Here is a 21,694-nt window from a genome sequence, read left to right as displayed (position 1 = left end):
ATTTCAGAAATGTTTGTTTTAACCTCTTTTAACAATATGACTGAGGCTTATACTCTGATTAGATTTTCAGTAAGCAAAGTAAGTTTTTAATTTTTTACAAATTATTAATGTATATACACTTATATAAAGTAGAAAATTTATTCTATACATAATATTTGAGATTGACTTTTTGAGGTAGCCAAAATCCTGGTTTTTTTGTTGAAATTATGACTTCGGTCATTTTATCACAATTAAAACCCTAACGAATGTGCTTAAATAATCCATGTTGCATGGTGATCAAATGATGTTAATAGAAGACTACATAGTTTTAAGAAATTAACTATTGTACATAGCTTCTTTCTGTACTTTGCTGTGATAAATCTGAATTTGCTACTTGGTGCCTCCATAATATGAGGTTGATAATAAGCAAAAAATTGGACATAGCTATCAGAAAAATCAATTCACTAATAGCTATGTACAGAAAGACGTTATGTGTGATATGCACGACTACTTTTTATAGCTGTGTAGCTTGAGGCTTTGCCATGACTAATTTATGAAACTGAAACAAGTACGTATATAATAAACTGATTTTATTATCCAGTCATGCTATCTGAAAGATTATTCAAATGGCAATGCTTAACATTGTGAGCACAACTTGCCCTGGTGAAAATGTGAAGTTGCTCTATTCCTGCAAACAGGTAATCCAGCCAAGTACATGGTACAATGGTACTTGAAAAAGCTCAGAGGCACTGAAGTGTTATCATCTGTAGTATCTGCTTAAGTTCCAGTAGTAAAGCAATATACTATAATGTAGAAGTATCTAATTCACAAAATGGATGTATCTGCATGGATTCTTCTAATCACACAGGTTTATAAATAAATGATATACTTCATGCAGGTACTTATACAATGTTGTTAAATTTTATTTAATTTCTGCAAAATTCAGCTCACACAATATCACTAAAGAATCATAAATTCATATTTCACTGTGGAAGGCCACATATTTCACAGACAGCACTCCCAAGTCTGTTAAGAAAGGTGCAATGCCTACATGTCCATAGTGCACTAGAAGAGGAAGATGCTACACTTGATCCAACTGCATCCCTTTGAATAGCAGGGGCAGGCACAGCTGGAAAAAAAAAAAAAAAATTCAATGCTAATTGAATTAATTACACTGATTATACCACAGCAGGTGACTTGGACAAAAAAGTTAGGCTTTTTTTTAAAAGATTACTGAAACTTTCTCTCCCTTGCTGATAAATATATACAGTAAACCGTCGCTAATCCAGTTGCAGTTAATCTGGATCAAAATATGAAAATTTCTGTTCACAGCCGAGTACTTTGAAAGACACACACAGAATTTAGGAAGGCAGATGAATCATTCTGACTGAGCAGAGAGAGATAGAGCATACATTGTCTTGCATGTTGTTTAGTATCGTTATTGACTCTGAGTCAGATGGATGTTACTGCTTATATCGCTTTATCTGTGTACTTTTTTATACATATAAATGTACATAAGTTAACACATATAATAATGGGTTCTACAGAATTGAAAAGGGGAATAAAAAGAAAACACGTTACTTTAACTATCATTAACAAGCTAAAAGTGGTAGAGCAACAACTTGAAAATGGCATTCCTGGAAAAAAAATGCTGAAGAAGACTGCCAGATAATAAAAAAATAAAAATAATCTATAAAGACATTCGCTTTAAAATTCAGTGGGAAGTAAAACAAGGAAGGAAGAAGCTGTATTTAAGTGGGATTCACAGCAACAATCAAGTGGCATTGGTGTGTGATGCCAGTGCCACCTGATAATATGTAGGTGGTAGATGACTTTCATCAACCGGTGAAATACCACCACTTTGCTTATTGGAGGCTTGAAGTGGTGAAACCCATGTTTAGTCTCTAGAGCAAAGTTTCCGGAATCCCCCCCCCCCACCATACTTCTCCTTCAACCCATGCATGGTACTAAGTACCATAGGTTTTGATACCTTTCGTGTTTGGGGTTTTCATAAAAAAAAAAAATATATATATATATAAAAAGATAATGTACAAAAAGACAATACATTTATCCATTGATAGATGGATAAATATACTGTCTTTTTTATAGTTTTTAAATAAAGGCTGTAGTTTTTGTTATTTATTTATTTTCATCAGCACTACCTATATTTTATTTATTAAATTTTTCATTTACATATTTATGTTCCAAGTTTTTGTTCTTTTAAGGCTATCTTTTGCTTCACTAATCCGGATTATTGCTTAATGCAGATGACCTCCCCCTCCCTAATTAATCCGGATTAGCGATGGTTTACTGTATCTAGTTTTGCTCAGTGTGCTTTTAAATTGATATTTTCATTTTTCTCAAAGTAATTGTGTGAAAAAAGACCAGGCAAGCATGCCAGATTTTTAAACTTAGTTTTCTCTGGCACAAAACCCCACTAACAGGGTGATGCTGTTATTTTTTGATTTAGTCAGATGATTGCTGTTTTAGTTTGTCCAATTCCTAGAAATGGACAACAAAAAAAAAAACCTAAGGGATTAAAAGAAAAGTACAGTCAATAGATAGCGCCTATATCTATTGATATAGATATCGATTAAAAGAAAAGTACGATATCGCTCCCCTATTTATAAATACAAAATCGACTAAAAAAATACAAAATCATGCAATATAAATAACAGGTCCTATGGGAAAAATAGGGTTATGTGCCAACCACCCAAGATTGAACACACATTTGTAACCAAAACATTACCAAACACAATAAATAATTGTATAAAATACTTACGTATTACATAATAAAATATTGCTGATGCTTTTGCTTCTATCGTAAGCAAACTTGTTCTTTGTTTGATCGCCTATCCAAACAGATATTCCATCCCTTCCAATTCTTTGTGTCTTGATCTAATGGATTTTGTTACACTTAGAGTTTTCCTGCTGTGAAAGTTGTTTTTATTTTCTCTGCATTCTTTCTAATTTCCGATATTTCCTCATTTACTACTCATCTCTACTCCCACCTCTGTTAAAACCTGATGATTCCCGATTATTTTGTTTCTAATTTTGTACTGAAAATCTTAGTAAACCACCTCCAACCATTGCACTTGTGTTTTTCCAATAAAAGGATTTAAAAGAATTCTGAATAACCTTGATTGTTTGTTGTTTATGAGCTTTACTCTGCAAGGGAAACAAGGCCATAATGTGCCCAACTATGGTAAAGTTATGTACATAGCTTTATTTGTATAAATGTGGTTGAAGTCTAAATTGTGTTTTAGAGTTGTATCTATTAGAGGAAAGTGAAAACTTAAAAGTAAAAAGTCTATGTGACTTTTTAAGTCTATCTGCTGGGAGCTGAGCAAATACGGAGAGAGGCACTGACTTGTAAAATGGGGCAAACAGTTTCTCGGTCACTATATGGGTCAATCAATGAGTACATGCTGAACAGTGTCTGCAAGCAGATAAAGATGTGTTAGGTGCATGTGAGACTAGTACAATCTTAAGTGAAGCTAGTACAGCCATGCCTGTTCTCTCACATCCTCCATCATACCTTCCATGGGGGTGTAAAGCTAGTTCGGCAATTGACTATTTAAATAAGTTAAATGTTCATCTGTGATTCTTCATTCTATTTAATATCTATCATTCTTGAGTCATGTAATTTGATTCCATGTGTATTGTATAAGCCATACGATAAATAAATAACTTCCATTTGTCGTGGATGTTGACAGCCTAAATAAATTCAAGGCTGAACTAGACAAACTTTTGGAGTGAATGGATGGGTGAAACGGGAAGGGTTTTTTTTTTTTTTTTTTGGCTGATGATAAATAAGTTTGCTTTCTTGCATCATATGCCTCTACTAATGCTAATGCACCAGATTTCTACAGTTTGAGATATATATATATTTTTTAATATGAAGTAGCATGTTACTGACTTGAAATTGCTTGATGTGTTGCCATTGTTCCAGGTACTGCTTCTTTATAATTTATAATGAACTTGTAATCTAAGATTGGTGTACTAAAGGATTGGCCTGTAGGATCTGTAGCAGTTTGGCACATTCATTTCCAGCAATTCCAATGAGACTAGGGATTATACAACAAATGAGAATTTGTTGTTTTTTCTAGTTTAGCTTAATCAGAATGCTCCAGATCTGTGTGAGTATGGGGTTATTATCTTCATATCCTGCAATATAGCTTGGATAGCACTAAAAGTATGAACAGAAAAAAAAAACTGTGCAATATGATTGTTGAGAGTGTGAGATTTAAGGATATGTTAATAGGACAGAGTTCTGCAGTATAGCTGCTACATTCAATAGGGAAAGACCCTTTTCTTTGGTAACATCAGGAAGTAATGCTACTGCACCAACATGTCTATCAAAGTAGATTGGTATGTATTGTGCATGCTGTGTTCTCAAAGCAGCATGACTTTTGTGTAGTTCTGTTGGGATAAGGTTTGTTTACCCCATGCTGCAAAACAGAGGTTGCACAGTGGTATAGGATACATCCAAGGTAAGATTGTACAAGAGGCAGTAGGCTGTACCTTACCAAAATCAAGTTGCCAGCAATAAGTAATGAATGAAGGCATATCCCTGTTGATTGGTTTGTAGATGGGCAAGCTCTGTAAAGGCTTTCCCACTTGGAAAAGTCCAATCCAAGTTGTGTTCTTTGGTTGTCCTTTGAGTTTTGCTGTGTAGTTTAATAAGAGCATTTGTCTGCAGCAATGCAAGGAGATTCATTTGCTTTGGCATTTAAGCTCTGAATTTGGGATAGACAGTATGGCCTTAGTGCAAGACAAAGAGCACTGAAGTGTATAGGATCAAGCCAATGTAAAGTCTTGGTTTAGCAGAATTAGCATTAGTAGAGGCAAACGATGCAAGAAAGCAAACTTATGCAGCATCAGCCAAAAAAAAAAAAAAAACCTCCCATTCTCCCTCCATTCGTTCCAAATGCCTGTCCAGCTCGGCCTTAAATTTATTTAGGCTATTAGCATCCACAACAAAAGATGGAAGCCTGTTCCACCAATCAACTACCTGCTGGCTAAAGGCAAATTTCTGCACATCTATTCTACAACTATCTTTCCTCAACTACAGACAATAGAGCCATAATTCAGACACTGCCACATTATTGCGTGATATAAATGCAGTAGTGCGTAATGGTTCCCACATTGTGCCATATAGCACTCTTAAAATGATTACTAAGGACAAGTAAACAAAAAGGATAGGTGCAATAAGAAGAGAGTATGTCTTCCACGGGCAAAATTTGATGACATTATAGAGCAGATATTTTTTAAGAGCACAAAAGGTGATTTTGTTGTATATTTGGCATTAATGACATTAAGAGTAGGAAATCACCAGATGTACTTAACAGGTACTGGGCAATGTTGGAAAAAAAAGTTAGGAATTAGAGTTAAATCGGAAAATATCTGCAATTCTGACCAGAAATGATAGGAGGGAGCATATGATGAGAGCCTTGTCAATCAATTCGGCCCAGGAGAGATTGTGCAAGGCTCATGGGGTAGAATTTTTTACAGCATGGTCTGTGCTTGTTAACAAGAGAGACTTCTACAGGGATGGGATAAACTTAAATAGAAAGGGTGCAAGAATATTTGCAGATGCTATCAAGACAGTTTTAGGTGGGTTGGAAAACAAGCTTGGGACAATACACAGAATAATAAAATAACAACAGCCACAGGTAGAGGTGAAAGTGCACTGCTTCTACTGGAATGAACAGCAACCTTCAAAGCAGAGTGCTGGGAATCACCATGAAATTAATAAATACATGGACTGCATTAGAATAACTAAGAGTAAGAATAGATGCATGTATACCTGCATTGATACCAATGCTAGGAGTATAGAAAATAAATCTGAGGAATTTGAAGTGCTGGTCAATACATCAAATATAAACTGTTGGGATTTCAGATACAAGGGATGCAGAACTGAATACAGGACACACAATATACACAGAAAGGACAGTATGGTGTATAGTGTTTCATGCCAAGCAGCAACTGGGGTTCCCCCACTTCCGCATCGTAAATGTATGATGAACACATGACTCTTAAAAGGCCAGGTAGTGTGGGTTACTGAGCGTTTGTACACAGAAAGGGGGGGGGGGGTTATGCTCATAGTTAAGAAGCACATAAAATTCTGAGGCAGTGCATCCAGTTAACTTGGGTGGCCAGTGCAATGTTGAGTCAGATTGTTGTGATGCAATCATTGGGAAAGCAAAAATTAGAATTAGGAGTGCGTTATAGACACGACAAACAGCAATACTGAGAAATAGTGGGCCAACAAATCAGAATGTCATAATGGAGAATTTTAACTTTTCAGATGTTGACTAGAACTTGTGGGTTGGTCACTCACCAACTAGCAAGACTTTTGTGGATTTATTAGATGACTGTTTAATACAGCATCATGTTAAAGAAGCAACAAGAGTAAATTATCAGCAGTGATTATTAATGCATTAAGAATCTGTAGATAAAAGAACCATTAGGTGGCATTGATCAGAGTGTATTGATGTGAGATTTATTTAAAGATGTAACTACCATCAATGGAAAGGTGACTACAGTGGTCGAAAACAGATTTTAAAATCTATAAAAAATATAATATGATGAAAACTGGTGATGTTACGATCGGCAAATTCGAAATGGGAAGCATTCAAGAAATTGATCATAGAAGCTATGATTAGGCTTTTCATACCAGCTAAGAAATACTCAAGGTATAGGTCTAAATGGATGTCAGATGAAATGATGAAGCCTGGTAACAGGAGAAACTTCAAGAATATTTGCTGATGCTATTGAGGCAGTATTAGGTGGGTTGGAAAACTGCTAGCTTGGGGGGGGGAATACACAGACTAAAAGGTTAACAGTGGGCAGAGGCGAAAGTCATTCTTGCACTGCTTCTATTAGAATGAGCAGCGGTATGGAAAGCAAAGTGCTGGGGATTTTCAGGACTGCTGGGAGTCACAGTGGAACAAGTAAATACATAGGCTGTGTTAGGGTAACTATGAGTAGAAACAGGTGCATATATACTTGATAGAAGCATAGTTAATAAATTTGATGAGTTTGAAGTGCTGGTCAAGACATCAAAGGCAAATATTGTTGGGATATCACAGACATGGTGTCACACAGATATAAGCAGTGCAGAACTGGAATTTGGAAAGCACAATGTATACAGAAAGGATAGAACAAGGCAGGAAACGTTATGCTGTTAGTTAAGAAACACAAAAAAAGGAAGTGCATCCAATTGACATTGGATGCACTTCCTTTTCTTTCTCAGACACTGGGAAAGGGAAAATGAGAGCAGGTGGTGTTATAGGCCTAACAAATCTGATGAGCATAATGAGCAATTGTGCAGAGAAAGAGTGGGCCAATAAATCACAGTGTCTTATAATGGGGGATTTTAACTTTCCAGATATTGACTGGAATTTGTGGATTGGTCATTAGCACACTAACAAGACTTTTGTGGACATTTATTCAACGACTGCTTTCTACAGCAACATGTTTGAGAGGCAACCAGAGGGAGTAATGCTCTTGATCTGATTATCAGCAGTGATTATGCATGCATTAAGAATTTGCAGATAAAGGAACCACTAGGTGAGAGTGATTACAGTGTACTGATGTGGGATTTACTTAAAGATGTAACTACCATCAAGGGTAAAGGGAAGGGCTTTTGCTTTCATAAAGGTGACTACAATGGTCTCAGACAGTAAGCAAGAGCTTCACTTCGGCAAATTGCAGTGTCTGGAGACTAGGCACCTGCGAGGTGATCGGCTTAAGATGTTTAAAGGCTTTGAATGGATTGAGCAAGCTCAATGCTGATGGGATCCTTTCTCTTACTCAGACTACACACACACACACGAGGGGGCACGAAATCAAATTGAGGAAGGACAGTTGCAGAATAGACGTGAGGAAGTCTGCCTTTAGTCAGTAAGTGATTTATTGCTGGAAGAAATTTCCATCTGTTGTCGAGGAAGTTGATAGCTTAATTATAGTCAAGGAAAAGCTAGATAAACTGTTGGAGGGGATAAATAGGTGAAATGGGAGGTGTTTATTTTGGATGATGCTGTTTAAGTTTGCTTTCTTGCATGATTTACCACTGCTAATGCTAATTCTGAGTGCTTTAATATGCTCAAGGAAAAAGAGTTTTTCATGAAATACTACACCAAGAAACACAATAGGAACTACTGTGATGTTTGATTTTCTAGTCTAAATTTCCAGTCTAGATGTAGATTATGGTTCCTACAGAAATATATACCCCCCCCCCCCCACAGTCTTTTGGGGTGAGAGGCAAAAGCAATTGTTTTGGGACAATTTAACAACGTTGTTGATGGTACCTCGCAGTTATCTTTCCACCATACGCAAAGCAGGGGAATGGTAGGAGATACTGAATTCATCAGTGTACAGTGTATGGATACTGTTATTGGTAGGCCCGCCTCTGTTATACAATTCATTATTATGTTAAATAATGAATTGTATAACAGAATTAACCTTATGGCACTGAACCTTGTGGGACCTGATCTTCCTGTATAAAATTTGAAGTTAAGTAGTTGTGAACTCTAGCTTGAAATGATCAGTGATGTAGGAAGTTTCTGATGGCAGATGTCTGCATAGACCCAAATTGTATAGGTTTTGCATTATACCATATCTGAAAGCTGTGCCAGAGGCTTCTTCTATATCAAAGACAGGCAGGGTGTCTTTTTTCTCTCATGGCAGGGTGTTTATTTCTGTCCTAATCAGGTGAAGAATGGATCTGCCGTCATGGAAGCCACATCGCACCGGGTTTAGGTAGTCATTTTGAACTAGAAAAAAGGTTAATGGAGCACTGGTAATTTTTTATATGACCTTGACCATACAGCTGGTGAGTGTAACAGGTTAGCAATATTGAGGATTTGTAGGATCTTTTCCTGATTTCAGAAATGCCAAAACAAACATGATGCTATTTGTCTGGGAAGATATTTTCTCTGTAATATTCTACAGAGAAGTAACAGTGTCTTAAGAGCTGTTTCAGTAAGTTGTTGAAATAAATTCTCTCTGGTCCAGCTGCATTGAGTTTGGTGACTGTTTGCAAATCTGACATTGTGAAAGGGAGGTTGTATGCAGTACTAAATGATGATTCAAAATTGATCAAACATTTTTCAGCTTATGCTTTGTGCACCAGAAAATGGGGTGAATAAGATGTAACTGAAATTTCCATGCACGATTTTCCTAAAAGTATTTGCAATCTCCTCTGCTTTGGTAACATCACACTGTTAACAGCTAGCATGGGAATTGATGCATGGGTGTTTTGAGTGCGTTCATTGTTGTATTCTACCTCATATCGTTTGCATTTTTCTGGTTCTTGCAACTGTGGAAGCAAAATATCTCCATTCTTCCCTTTTGCTGGCCTGCCTAACATTTTGCTTTGACCAAACCTGTTTAAAATGGGTGAGATTCACAGTTGTTGGGAACTTCCTAATGATACTACATGTTCTGTTCTCTCTTTTTTTTAATTGTATTGCAGTCATTATTCCACCACAGCTTTGAGCATACTAAACTTTTCTGGAATTGCTTGGTCGTTGCCTGTAGTATTCAGTTGTATATACATTCTACAGCTAAGTTTATGAATGTTTGTTTTACCTGCTTTTCTAAAAATATTGCTAGATGCTTATGTATTTAACTTTGGAAAATTTCCATTTGGCAATTCGGTTAGAAAAGTGGGGTATGCTGATATCAGTGCGGCATATCACAAGGTAATGTTCGTTGCCCAGTGGATTGCTCTATCTAAATAGAGGATATATGGTTTCTGAGCATAGAGGGACGAAACATCTGAAGTAGATCCAGTAAGAAGATGCATGTAAGTGTGTGTGTGTGTGCTCCATTATTAAGGGTTATCAGATTGTGTTAGTCAAGGAATTTTTTGACAGTTTGTCCACGTTTTGATTTCACCATAGCAGACGGTGACTGTTGAGGTCCTCTAAGATGCAGCAGGTTTGAAGAAATTTTACTACTAACTCTTCTAAGTTGGAATAGCTTATATTTTGGTTGAGGGTGACAGGTATAATGAGAGGAACATAGTAAAATCAAAGTTAATGTTGACTCATGCTGCAACTGCCTCAATGTTTGTTTTTAATGGGATTGGTTTCAAGGATATCTGAGTTAATAATCACTGCTACTGCTCCATGTGCCAGATTGTTCAGATTGTGAGCAATACAATCTTGCTGATGTATTATTCAGTTCTGGAGGTAAACAGTTATATGTGGAGTTAGATTAGTTTCCAGAAGGCGACTGGGTCATATTGTGAATGGAGATCTCAAATGTCAGTAAAATTACTATGATAGCCTCTACAGTTCCACTACAAGAAGATAAACATTATTTTGATTTAGTGGAATTCTTGATTTGTTTTTGAGGGCCAGAAGGTTTGTATCACTTGAGTTTACCTTTCTCCTTCTTTGGAAAATAGGTTTTACTATGTCCTCTCCTTGCCAGTGAATAATTCTAAAATCTGATCATCTTGGAACGAATTATATTCTTCTAAATCATACAGTCTGTTTGGTTTGAATCAGGAATAACAGGTACTGTTGTATTCTGCTGTGGAATGGCACCTGGCTGTACAGTAATTGGCATATTTACAACTTTATACTTTGCATGTTGTTTGGTTACCTCCATTTTGGTAGCGATTGATATATGCCTCGTGGTTACTTGGATCTAAGTTGGCTTATTAATATTCAGAGCTGGTAGGGACCTTTTGGCCTCTTGGAAGGTTATACTGTATTCAATTTTGTTATGCTGTATTTTTTTTAACGTTTCCAGAGGAAAATTCTTGAAATATGTGAAATGAGCTTCTTTGCAGTTAAGACAATTGGGTGTTGTGTGGCTGTACACAGTAGATCCACAAATGGCACAGACTGCCCTGCTTTCTGTGAATACCCAAACCTCCAGCACTTGTAGCAGCATAAGGGATTTGAAATGTAGGGTTTAATTCTGCAGTTAAGGTAACCTGCTTTGATCACGGTTGGTGATTTGGGATTTTCAAAAGTAATGATTATATTTTGAGTGGGAATTAGTATACCATCCCTCTTTATCAAAATTCATCTTACATTGATGACTCCTTGATCTTGCAGTTCTTGTTTCAGATTTTCATCTGATAGACTGATGAGATACCATTCAGTGCTGCCACCTCTTCAGGGACATGTGCAATGAAAAGGTAACAAGTTCCACAAAAACGTTTTAGTTTTTGTAGTTGTTGACTGTTGAGTATTGACAACTTCAACCAATTCAAATTCACTGGCAAAGACACTTGACCACAAAATCAATTGGCACCTGGAGCCAACTATCTTGATGTCATGAAGGCTCCAGGTCCTCATGATGTTTCTCTGCTTCTTCTCAAACTACAAGAATTAAATTGATCAGGAAGAACTGAAATGTTGGGTACTGATCAAAACTAAAACATCAAAAGAAATAAAGAAACATAAAAAATCCTGCCATTTCGACACTTGGCCTTACTGCAGTTCAACTGAAGAAAAAAGACCCTTCGGTAATCATATTTAATGTCAGCAAGGACTCCACACCTTGTAAATCACTGAGGAACTATGCTACTGTAACCTGCAAGCGTCTCATCCTGACTAGGCCCCAGAAGAGCTTATTAAGCCAAAATTTCATAAAAAGTCTGTCAGATAATAATGTCAACTGGGTGGTGGACTTAACCCTACCATCAGCTTGGAATACAATAAAAAATCAAGAGAACATATATAGATTGGGGCAGTCATTGTTTTGAAGAACGTGGCTGTCCCAAAGTCTTTCAAGTGCAGCAGGTTTGGCTACACCACACACACACACCTGCACTTAGGCTGAGGGCACTGTGTCCAGAAGGGACATCAGTATAAGAACTGCCTCAACAAAACCAGGGAGCCTGTCTGCGTAAACTGCAAAAGCTCAAAACTTCCTCATAATCACTCAATAAAAGACAACAGTTGTCCAGTTTATCTTAAGGCAAAGCTAGCACAACAAAGTAGAACTGATTATGGGCCTTAAACACTTCAACACCTAACAAATTAAATTCATCCAACTTAACAAACATTGGGCCAAGGCAGTTCCAGACCAGCTTAAAGTAATTGCAAATAAGGAAAATAGACATCATGATCCTTCAAGAACCTTATGCTCATGCCAAGCAGGAAAGGGGAAAATACTTGTGCCAAGCAGGAAAATAATCCAAGCAGATAATGAAACTCCCTGGGCAGCAATTGTAGTCAGGAACAAAGAACTCGCCACCACCAAAATATCATGTCTCTGCACAGCCTGGGTAGTGTGCCTGCCCGAATATCATCTTTTAAGGGCTCAAAAGGTGATATAGTTGTACACGTTGGCACTAATAATATTAAGAGTAGGAGACCGGCAGAATTACTTAACAAGTACAGGTCACTGTTGAACAAAAGCCGAGAATTAGAGTTGAATTTGAAAGTGTCTGCAATTCTGCCCAGACACGATAGGAGGGAGTATACGATGAGAGCCTTGTCGATCAATTCGGCCCTGGAAAGATTGTGCAAGGCTCAAGGGGTAGAATTTTTTTCAGCCTGGACTGTACTTGTTAACAGGAGAGATTGCTTCTACAGGGATGGGATACACTTAAATAGAAAGGGTGCAAGAATATTTGCTGATGCTATCGAGGCAGTGTTAGGTGGGTCGGAAAACTGCTAGCTTGGGGGGAGACAAAGACCAATAGATTGACAGTAGCCACTGGCAGAGGTGAAAGAGATTCTTGCACTGCTTCTATTAGAATGAGCAGAAGCCTGAAAAACAAGATGCATGGTATTTCAGAGACTGCTGGAAGCCATTGCGGTACAAGTAAACACATGGGTTGTGTTAGGGTAGCTAAGAATAGAAACAGGTGCAGGTATACTTGTGTGTACACCAATGCTAGGAGTTTAGTAAATAAATTCGATGAATTTGAGGTATTGCTCAAAACATCAAAGGCAGATATTGTTGGGATATCATAGACGTGGTGTCACACAGATATAAGGGATGCAGAACTGCAATTTGGGGAGTACAACGTCTACAGAAAGGATAGACAGGATAGGAAGGGGGGAGGGGTTATTCTATTAGTTAAGAAACACATAAAAACCAAGGAAGTGAAGCCAGTCAACATCGCTGGACAGTGCAGTGTTGAGTCAGTTTGGTGCGACATAAGCATTGGGAGATCAAAATTGAGAGTAGGAGTGTGCTATAGGCCTAATGACTCTGATGAGTATAATAAGGAACTGTACAGGGAAATAGAGTGGGCCAGTAAATCAGAGAGTCTTATAATGGGAGATTTTAATTTCCCAGATATTGACTGGAATTTGGGGGCTGGTTACTCACACACTAGCAGAGCTTTTGTGGATTTATTGGATGATTGTTTTCTACATCAGCATGTTCAGGAGACAACTAGAGGGAGTAATACTCTTGATTTGATTATCAGCAGTGATTCTTCATGCATTAAGAATCTGCAGATAAATGAACCACTAGGTGGCAGTGATCACAGTGTGCTGAAGTGGGATTTACTGAAAGAGGTAACTACCATTAGGGGTAAAGGGAAGGGTTATTGCTTCCGTAAAGGCGACTACGATGGACTGAGACAGTATTTAAATTCTATACAGTGGGACCAACTGATAATGTTACCAACAGCAAATTCAAAATGGGAAACATTCAAAGAACTTATCTTGGAAGCTACTAGGCTTTACATACCAACTAAGAAATATTGTTCAAGGTTTAGGCCAAAATGGATGTCAGATGAACTAATGAGGCATATGGCAGAGAAGAAAAATGCATGGGATACTTACAAATTAACACATGACACAGAAGCCTATGATAGATACAAGTTGATATGCAACCAAGTTACAAAGGAGGTTAAGCAGGCGAAGGCAGATTACGAGAAATCCTTGGCAAGGGACGCAAAGAAAAACAGCAAAGAGTTCTTTACTTATGTAAACTCTAGAAGGAAGGGGATGAATCAGATTGGTCCACTTGATATTGATGGGTCAACTGCTGATGATCCTGCTCAGGTAGCTAACAAACTAAATGAATATTTTGCATCGACATTCACACATGAGGAGTTATTCAGCAAGGGGAATGCCAGAGGTGTATTCAACTCTAGCAGTAAGCTACAGAATCTTGAAATAACTGGGAGTAAAGTGGAGGAGAAACTGTTGAAGATAAACACAAGAAAGGCACCCGGGGTGGATGGGATCTATCCAGTTATATTAAAGGAGGCAGCAAGGGAAGTAAGCAAACCCTTAGCCATAATTATGAGAGCTTCCTTGGACTCAGGGGAGGTACCCATAGACTGGAATGACCCCAATTCACAAAGGAGGATCAAAGGCTGACACAAGTAATTATAGACCTGTGAGCTTAACTTCTGTTCCAGGAAAATTAATGGAGGCACTGGTTAAAGAAGCATTGCAGGATCATTTAGACAAGACTTCAGTTATAGCTCAGACACAGCATGGTTTTGTTAAGGGGAAGTCTTGCCTGACCAACTTGATTGGATACTATGATGCAGTCACAAAAGAACTGGATGCAGGGAATAACTTTGATATTATATACTTGGATCTTAGAAAGGCTTTTGATACTGTTGCACATGGAAGACTGCTACACAAATTGGAGCAGTGTGACATTGGAGGCAAATTGCTGCTATGGATAAAGGGGTGGTTGAGGGGGAGAAGACAGAGTGGTAATCAATGGACACTGCTCATCGTGGACTAATGTTATTAGTGGAGTCCCTCAGGGCTCAGTCCATTATTGTTTTCTGTATTTATAAATGATATTGATGATGGTATATCAAGCTTAATGTCCAAGTTTGCAGATGATACAAAGGTTGGCAGGGTTGTCAAAGGCACTACTGACACTATGCTGCTGCAACAGGATCTGGTTTGATTTGATTTGATTTGATTTTTTATGGCGCATTGGCAGCTAAGACCATAATGCGCCAAGTCACACAGGATCTGGAAAGGTTGAGCAGATGGGCTGAGAGGTGGCAAATGAAGTTTAACATTACATTTGTCAAAGTACTACACATGGGAAACAGCAACCCCAGAGCAACGTATCAACTCTGTGGTACTACACTCACAGTGGTAGAGAATGAAAGGGACTTGGGGGTGATTGTGCAGGCAGATATGAAGTTCTCTGAACAGTGCAGACGGGCTGCAAGAGTAGCTCATGGAGTATTGTCAATGATATACAGGAATTTTTCCAGCAGGGATAAGGAGGTGATTATTCCATTGTATTAGGCAATGGTCAGGCCACACCTAGAGTACTGTATACAGGTCTGGAGGCCTCATTTCAAGCAGGATGTAGAGCTGCTGGAACGGGTACAGAGAAGGGCAACAAGATTAGTGAATGGAACAAAGGGGTGCTCTTACGAAGAAAGGCTTTAGTTTTGCAAATTACAGTGTCTGGAGACTAGGCACCAGCGAGGTGATCTGATAGAGGTGTATAAAGCCTTGAATGGTTTAAGCATGCTCAATGCTGATGGGATTCTTCCTCTAGCTCAGAAAAATCTCCTGAGAGGGCATAAATTCAAATTGAGGAAAGACAGATGTAGGATAGACGTGCGGAAATTTGCCTTTAGCCAGCGGGTGGTTGGTTGGTGGAACAGACTGCCATCCCTTGTGGTGGAGGTTGATAGCCTAAATAAGTTTAAGGCTCAGCTGGACAGGTATTTTGAACGAACAGAGGGGTGAAGTGGAAGTGGGTTTTTTTTTTTTTTTTTGGCTGATGCTGCATAAGCTTGCTTTCTTGCATCAAATGCCTCTACTAATGCTAATGCTAATGTCATAGGCCCCCTTGGAACCTTTTATGTGGTTTCTATATATAACAGACTTGGAGAGGATATTTTACCAACAATAAACTATCTGGAAAACATAGCAGCCCTCTTTTACAATGAGAAGATTATCATGAGGGTGGATGTAAACTGCCACTCATCTGATTGGTTTGCAGGGTCTGATGACCATGGTACCCACAATGGACAGCGATTGGAAGAGTCTATCTCCGTGGGTCACACAATTTCCCAACATTTTCATCCACTCTCTGGGAATCAAATATTGATATCACCCTGGCTAGCAGACAGATGGCTGGCGTGTCCAGGAGGCCTGGACCACCGGGCTATAACCTTCCAAATGTCTTGAATCCCAAACTCACACTGAGCAGATTTAAAATAGAAAATGCTAACTGGGACAACTTCATAGCAGCCCTGGACATCTATCACGCAACTCCCACTGAGGGAGTGTAATTGCTGGATCCAGAAGTGCACCAGAGAACTGTTACCAGGATCATTACAAATGCCTATACCAAAACCTTTAAACAAAAGAATCTGCTCCCCAGTGCTGTTCCCTGGTGGTCAATGAAGCTGCAGTACCTCCGAAGAGAGGTAAATAGCAAAAGGAAGGCTTTCCAAAAAGCAAGATCATGGATGCAGCCAGAGGTGGAAGTCTTGAGACAACAATACTGAATAGCCAGGAACACCTATGTGGCTCTAATCTGCCAAGGGAAAAGGACATCTTGGGGGGGGGGATATAAATTTACCAATAAACTCCCCAGGGGAGAGGGGAGAGGTTCTGACAACCACTCTCACACCACAAGGCACAACCACTACATGGGAACAGTCAATTAATAATATACTCTACCATTTTTCGGCCACTAATCTCTGACCTCACACCAATACAAGTCCAACTACATGCCTCCAATGATTGCTACACCATGCAGGAAACTGAAGAGCCCTTCACCCTGGAGGACCTTCATCGAGCAGTCCTGAAACTCAAGGACAGGAAATGCCTAGGTCCTGACCTTCTGGAGCTTCCCAAGATTGTCAGGAGAGTGGCAGATTAAATCCATATTTACTGCCCAACCTTTTCAACCACTGTCTGGCAAAAGGATCCTTTCCTTTTGCCAGATTGGAAGACAGCTAATCTTCGACTTCCAAAAAAATCCAAATAAACCACGACAACAGCCAACATCATAGACCAATTGCCCTCCTAACTGTTCTCAGCAAACTCTTCAAGAGACTCATCTTCTTCACAATTCACAAGTATTAAACAAAAACACAAACCTACAGGCCAACAACCAGCGTGGATTCCATCTGGGGCACTCAACAGTAGACACACTAAATAACCTGATAACATCTGCTCAATCCATACAGAGCATCCTTGGCAGGCTCAGGCAAGCACAGATTCCTCAAAATCATTACTCCTGCATTAAAAGCTATGAGTGACAGATCTATCAGTGTACAGACTCCCTACTCCAGGGTGATCAGAAAGATCCACAGGACTCTGTCCTGGGACCAACTTTCTGGAACATGGTCAGTGATGGGCGACGCGACTATTGCTGGTTTCTGATAAGGGATCACCATTCTGCTCATAAGAGTAAAAAATAACCAAGTAATATGATTTCCTATTTTTGCTTCCACTTTTGGGTTAATTACTAAGTTAAATCCAAACACGTGTTTATAAAGTTTAAACATGTTACTTTTTTGCCATTTGGAATGTTTACTGGTCATAATTTCTATTTCAAACAGTTAATTTACAAGAAAAAAGTAGTTTTTTCAGTAGTTTAGATCAGTAAAAATTCACAATTTTTGAAAAAAAGAGCACGAAGCCATAACATGAAAATGTGACATGCTATGAACTTTCTACTGTCATTTTCATTTTCAGCACATGCGATTTAGTCAAAAATCAGTTGATTTCATTCATGTTATTGAAAAAAAGTTTAAAGATGTTGGCTAGTGTTATTAGAAGGATGTGCAAATAAAGTAGGTGGTGTTTTTTTTGTTCTTTTTAGGGTCTGTAGTCTAATGAAGGACCCTTGTATCTCTGGAACCACTCAACCCATGGATTTGTATCATGTGGGCCAACATAACGGCATACTGATCGTAGTTGACAACAAAAATTTGTCTGAGAAATGGTGGGGTGGGGGGGGGGGGAATGTTGTCAAAAGCCTATAGCTTATTATACACCATTGGAAAGAGCTCAACAAGTAGGTTTAAAATATTTTTAAAAGTAAAACTGGCTGCGCCAGACAGGAAAATATAAGTAATTTTTGTGTCCCCCCCTTCTATTTCCATTGCTAATGGAACTAAAAAAAATTACATTAGCTAGGCGTTATTCGATGCTTATCAAGGGAAAACTATTCCAACTGAAATCTATCATTTACTTTTTTGTGTTAAAATTAAAAAAAAAAAACAATTTTTTATTGCACTTCGATAGCGGGCTTTTTTGTACTAAGTAACTCTCCTTTTGCTGACAAAAAAAGTTGCTAAATAGTTAGTTAATAATTCTATAAAGGTCATTTATAAATTTCGTGATGAGAAGTATTTTTTAACAATTTTCAAAACTGGAGTTGTAACGGCAAGAAGGTACTCAGCTGTTGAGGTGACGGAGTCTTGCATAGCCCTCACCTGCCAGTAGCTTCTCCCGGAAGAAGACAGAGTCGCTTCTCCTAGTTGACCCTTGTCGTTCACAACAACTGGAAAGACTCAAATAGAGAATGTTTTCATTAGTTCCTCAGTTTTAGGCCAAGCCAGGGTACTAGAAACTTTTTTAAGTTACCATAAAGTTCTCTATTTGAGATACTACACTAATGACCATTTGTGACTATGGAACCTTCATCCTAGGCGCCTGGCACTCAGTAGTTGACCGATTTATTTTTTGTTGATTGTTATAAGCTTGTTTCTTTGCATCATTTTGCCCCTCCTAATACTAAGAATAAATAAGGATGATTGGAAAAATTATTTTTAGGGATGGGCAGATGAAGTGGACAAACACCAAGAGCTTACTGTTTGATGGGTTCTGAATGACATTTTTCTACACAAATGTTTTGCTAGCATCAGCTAAACTATACACACTTTAAATTACACTATAGTATGTTTGCTGAATGACAAGAACATTCAAAATAATATTTTGTGGTGTAGGCATCCCTCATTTTATATTTCAAGTTGGTTGGTTGGTGTTGATGTGTAGTTTTTTGTATTTTTTTTTTTTTTTTTTTGATTTGTAATTTGTATTTTAAATTGTAATAAATATTTTGTGGTGTAGGCATCCCTTGGTTTATATTCCACTAATTTCAAGTAGGTTGGTAGTTTTATGGCACAACATCATCTGTCAAAATGCAATGGTGCATTTTGACCACAGATTGTTTGCAACCATGGACTTTGGCCCATGGTTGCAAACAATAAGGGATATAAGATTTAATGCCACAACAAAAGGTAGACTTATACAAAAGCTGAATAAAAGATAAATATAAGTTATAAAAATAGAAGCATAAGATGTGTAATGGGTATAAAAAGTGCAAGTATAAGATATAATAAACAAGTATAATCAGCATACTTTATTATCACAGGTTAGGTTTTGTGATAGAAGTGAGTTTATTACAAAATCACAAAACCTTATGCTATCGAGGCAGTGTTAGGTGGGTCGGAAAACTGCTAGCTTGGGGGGAGACAAAGACTAATAGATTAACAGTAGCCACTGGCAGAGGTGAAAAAGATTCTTGAACTGCTTCTATTGGAATGAACAGAAGCCTGAAAAACAAGATGAAGGATATTTCAGAGACTGCTGGGAGTCATTGCAGTACAAGTAAACACATGGGTTGTGTTAGGGTAGCTAAGAATAGAAACAGGTGCATGTATACTTGTGTGTACACCAATGCTAGGAGTTTAGCAAATAAATTTGATGAATTTGAGGTATTGCTGAAAACATCAAAGGCAGATATTGTTGGGATATCAGAGACATGGTGTCACACAGATATAAGGAATGCAGAACTGGAATTTGGGAGTACGTCTACAGAAAGGATAGACAGGATAGGAAGGGAGGAAAGGTTATACTATTAGTTAAGAAACGCAAAATCCAAGGAAGTGAAGCCAGTCGACATTGCTTGACAGTGCAGTGTCGAGTCAATTTGGTGTGACATAAGCATTGGGAGATCAAAATCGAGAGTAGGAGTGTGCTATAGGCCTAATGACTCTGAAGAGTATAATAAGAAACTGTACATGGAAATAGAGTGGGCCAGTAAATCAAAGAGTCTTATAATGGGGGATTTTAATTTTCCAGATACTGACTGGAATTTCGGGGCTGGTCACTCAAACACTAACAAGGCTTTTGTGGATTTATTCGATGATTGTTTTCTACATCAGCATGTTCGGGAGGCAACTAGAGGGAGTAATACTCTTGATTTGATTATCAGTAGTGATTCTTCATGCATTAAGAATCTGCAGATAAATGAACCACTAGGTGGAAGTGATCACAGTGTGCTGAAGTGGGATTTACTCAAAGAAGTAACTACCATTAGGGGTAAAGGGAAGGGTTATTGCTTTCGTAAAGGCGGACAGATTGCAAATATGGACAAAGTCCCCCTTCAATTTGATGTCCCAAGTAACAGAACTGTTGATAAGAAGAGGGTGAAAATTGTGACTGTGAAGACAAGTGGACATGAAAAGAGTCATTATACAGTTGTTCTAGCTTGTTGTGCCGAAAGGAACCAAGCTGCCTCCTATGCTGATTTTCAAAAGCAAAACAATGCCAAAAGAAGACATTCCTCGAGGAGTGATTGTCCACGTTCCTGACAAGGGTTGGATGGATCAGGATTGGATGAAGATCTGGTTTGAGAAAGTTTGGAGCAGGAGACCAGGTGGGCTCTTATGAAAACATGCCTTATTGGTGCTTGATCAGTTCAGGGCACACATAACAAAAAATACAAAGAATGCTGCAGAACAAAAAACAAAACTTGCCGTCATACCTGGAGACAGTATTTAAATTCTATACAGTATTTAAATTCTATAATACAGTATTATTAATACAGTATTTAAATTCTATACCTGGAGACAGTATTTAAATTCTATACAGTATTTAAATTCTATAATACAGTATTATTAATACAGTATTTAAATTCTATACCTGGAGACAGTATTTAAATTCTATACAGTGGGACCAACTGATGATGTTACCAACAGCAAATTCAAAATGGAAAGCATTCAAAGAACTTATCTTGGAAGCTACTAGGCTTTACATACCAACTAAGAAATATTGTTCAAGGTTTAGGCCTAAATGAATGTCAGATGAACTAATGAGACACATGGCAGTGAAGAAAAATGCATGGGATACATACAAATTAACACGTGACACAGAAGCCTATGATAGATATAAGTTGATCTGTAACCAAGTTACAAAGGAGGTTAGGCGGGCGAAGGCAGATTACGAGAAATCTTTGGCAAGGGATGCAAAGAAAAACAACAAAGAGTTCTTTACTTATGTAAACTGTAGAAGGAAGGGGATGAATCAGATTGGTCCACTTGATATCGATGGGTCAACTGTTGATGATCCTGCTCAGGTAGCTAACAAACTAAATGAATATTTTGCATCGACATTCAAACATGAGGAGTTATTCAGTGAGGAGAATGCCAGAGGTGTATTCAACTCTGGCAGTAAGCTAGAGATACTTGTAATAACTGAGAGTAAAGTGGAGGAGAAATTGTTGAAAATAAACACAAGAAAGGCACCTGGGGTGGATGGGATCTATCCAGTTATATTAAAGGAGGCAGCAAAGGAAGTAAGCAAACCCTTAGCCATAATTATGAGAGCATCCCACAGACTGGAGAAGTGCAAATGTGACCCCAATTCACAAAGGAGGATCAACGGCTGACACAAGTAATTGTAGACCTGTGAGTTAAACTCACAGGTCTACAATTAATTTTCCTGGAACAGAAGTTTAACTTCTGTTCCAGGAAAATTAATGG

The 21,694-nt window shown here is 38.2% G+C and overlaps 1 protein-coding gene across 2 annotated transcripts in view; it reads right to left on the bottom strand.

The window, feature by feature from the left end:
• Window positions 1–878: 878 nt before the first annotated feature.
• The window catches only part of Npl4 (nuclear protein localization 4), a 536,510-nt gene continuing 515,694 nt past the window's right edge, over window positions 879–21,694 (bottom strand). For both annotated transcript variants that reach the window (XM_090377858.1, XM_090377859.1), the window contains one exon: window positions 879–1,108. In XM_090377858.1, coding sequence (XP_090233984.1) covers window positions 963–1,108 — 146 coding nt within the window. In that variant the 3' untranslated portion in view covers window positions 879–962. The remainder of the gene's footprint in view (window positions 1,109–21,694) is intronic.

This window comes from Mastigoproctus giganteus, chromosome 7, assembly GCF_048544385.1.
Source record: "Mastigoproctus giganteus isolate SK-2022 chromosome 7, ASM4854438v1, whole genome shotgun sequence".
NCBI lineage: Eukaryota > Metazoa > Arthropoda > Arachnida > Uropygi > Thelyphonidae > Mastigoproctus > Mastigoproctus giganteus.
This window is presented reverse-complemented; position numbering and strand designations above follow the sequence as displayed.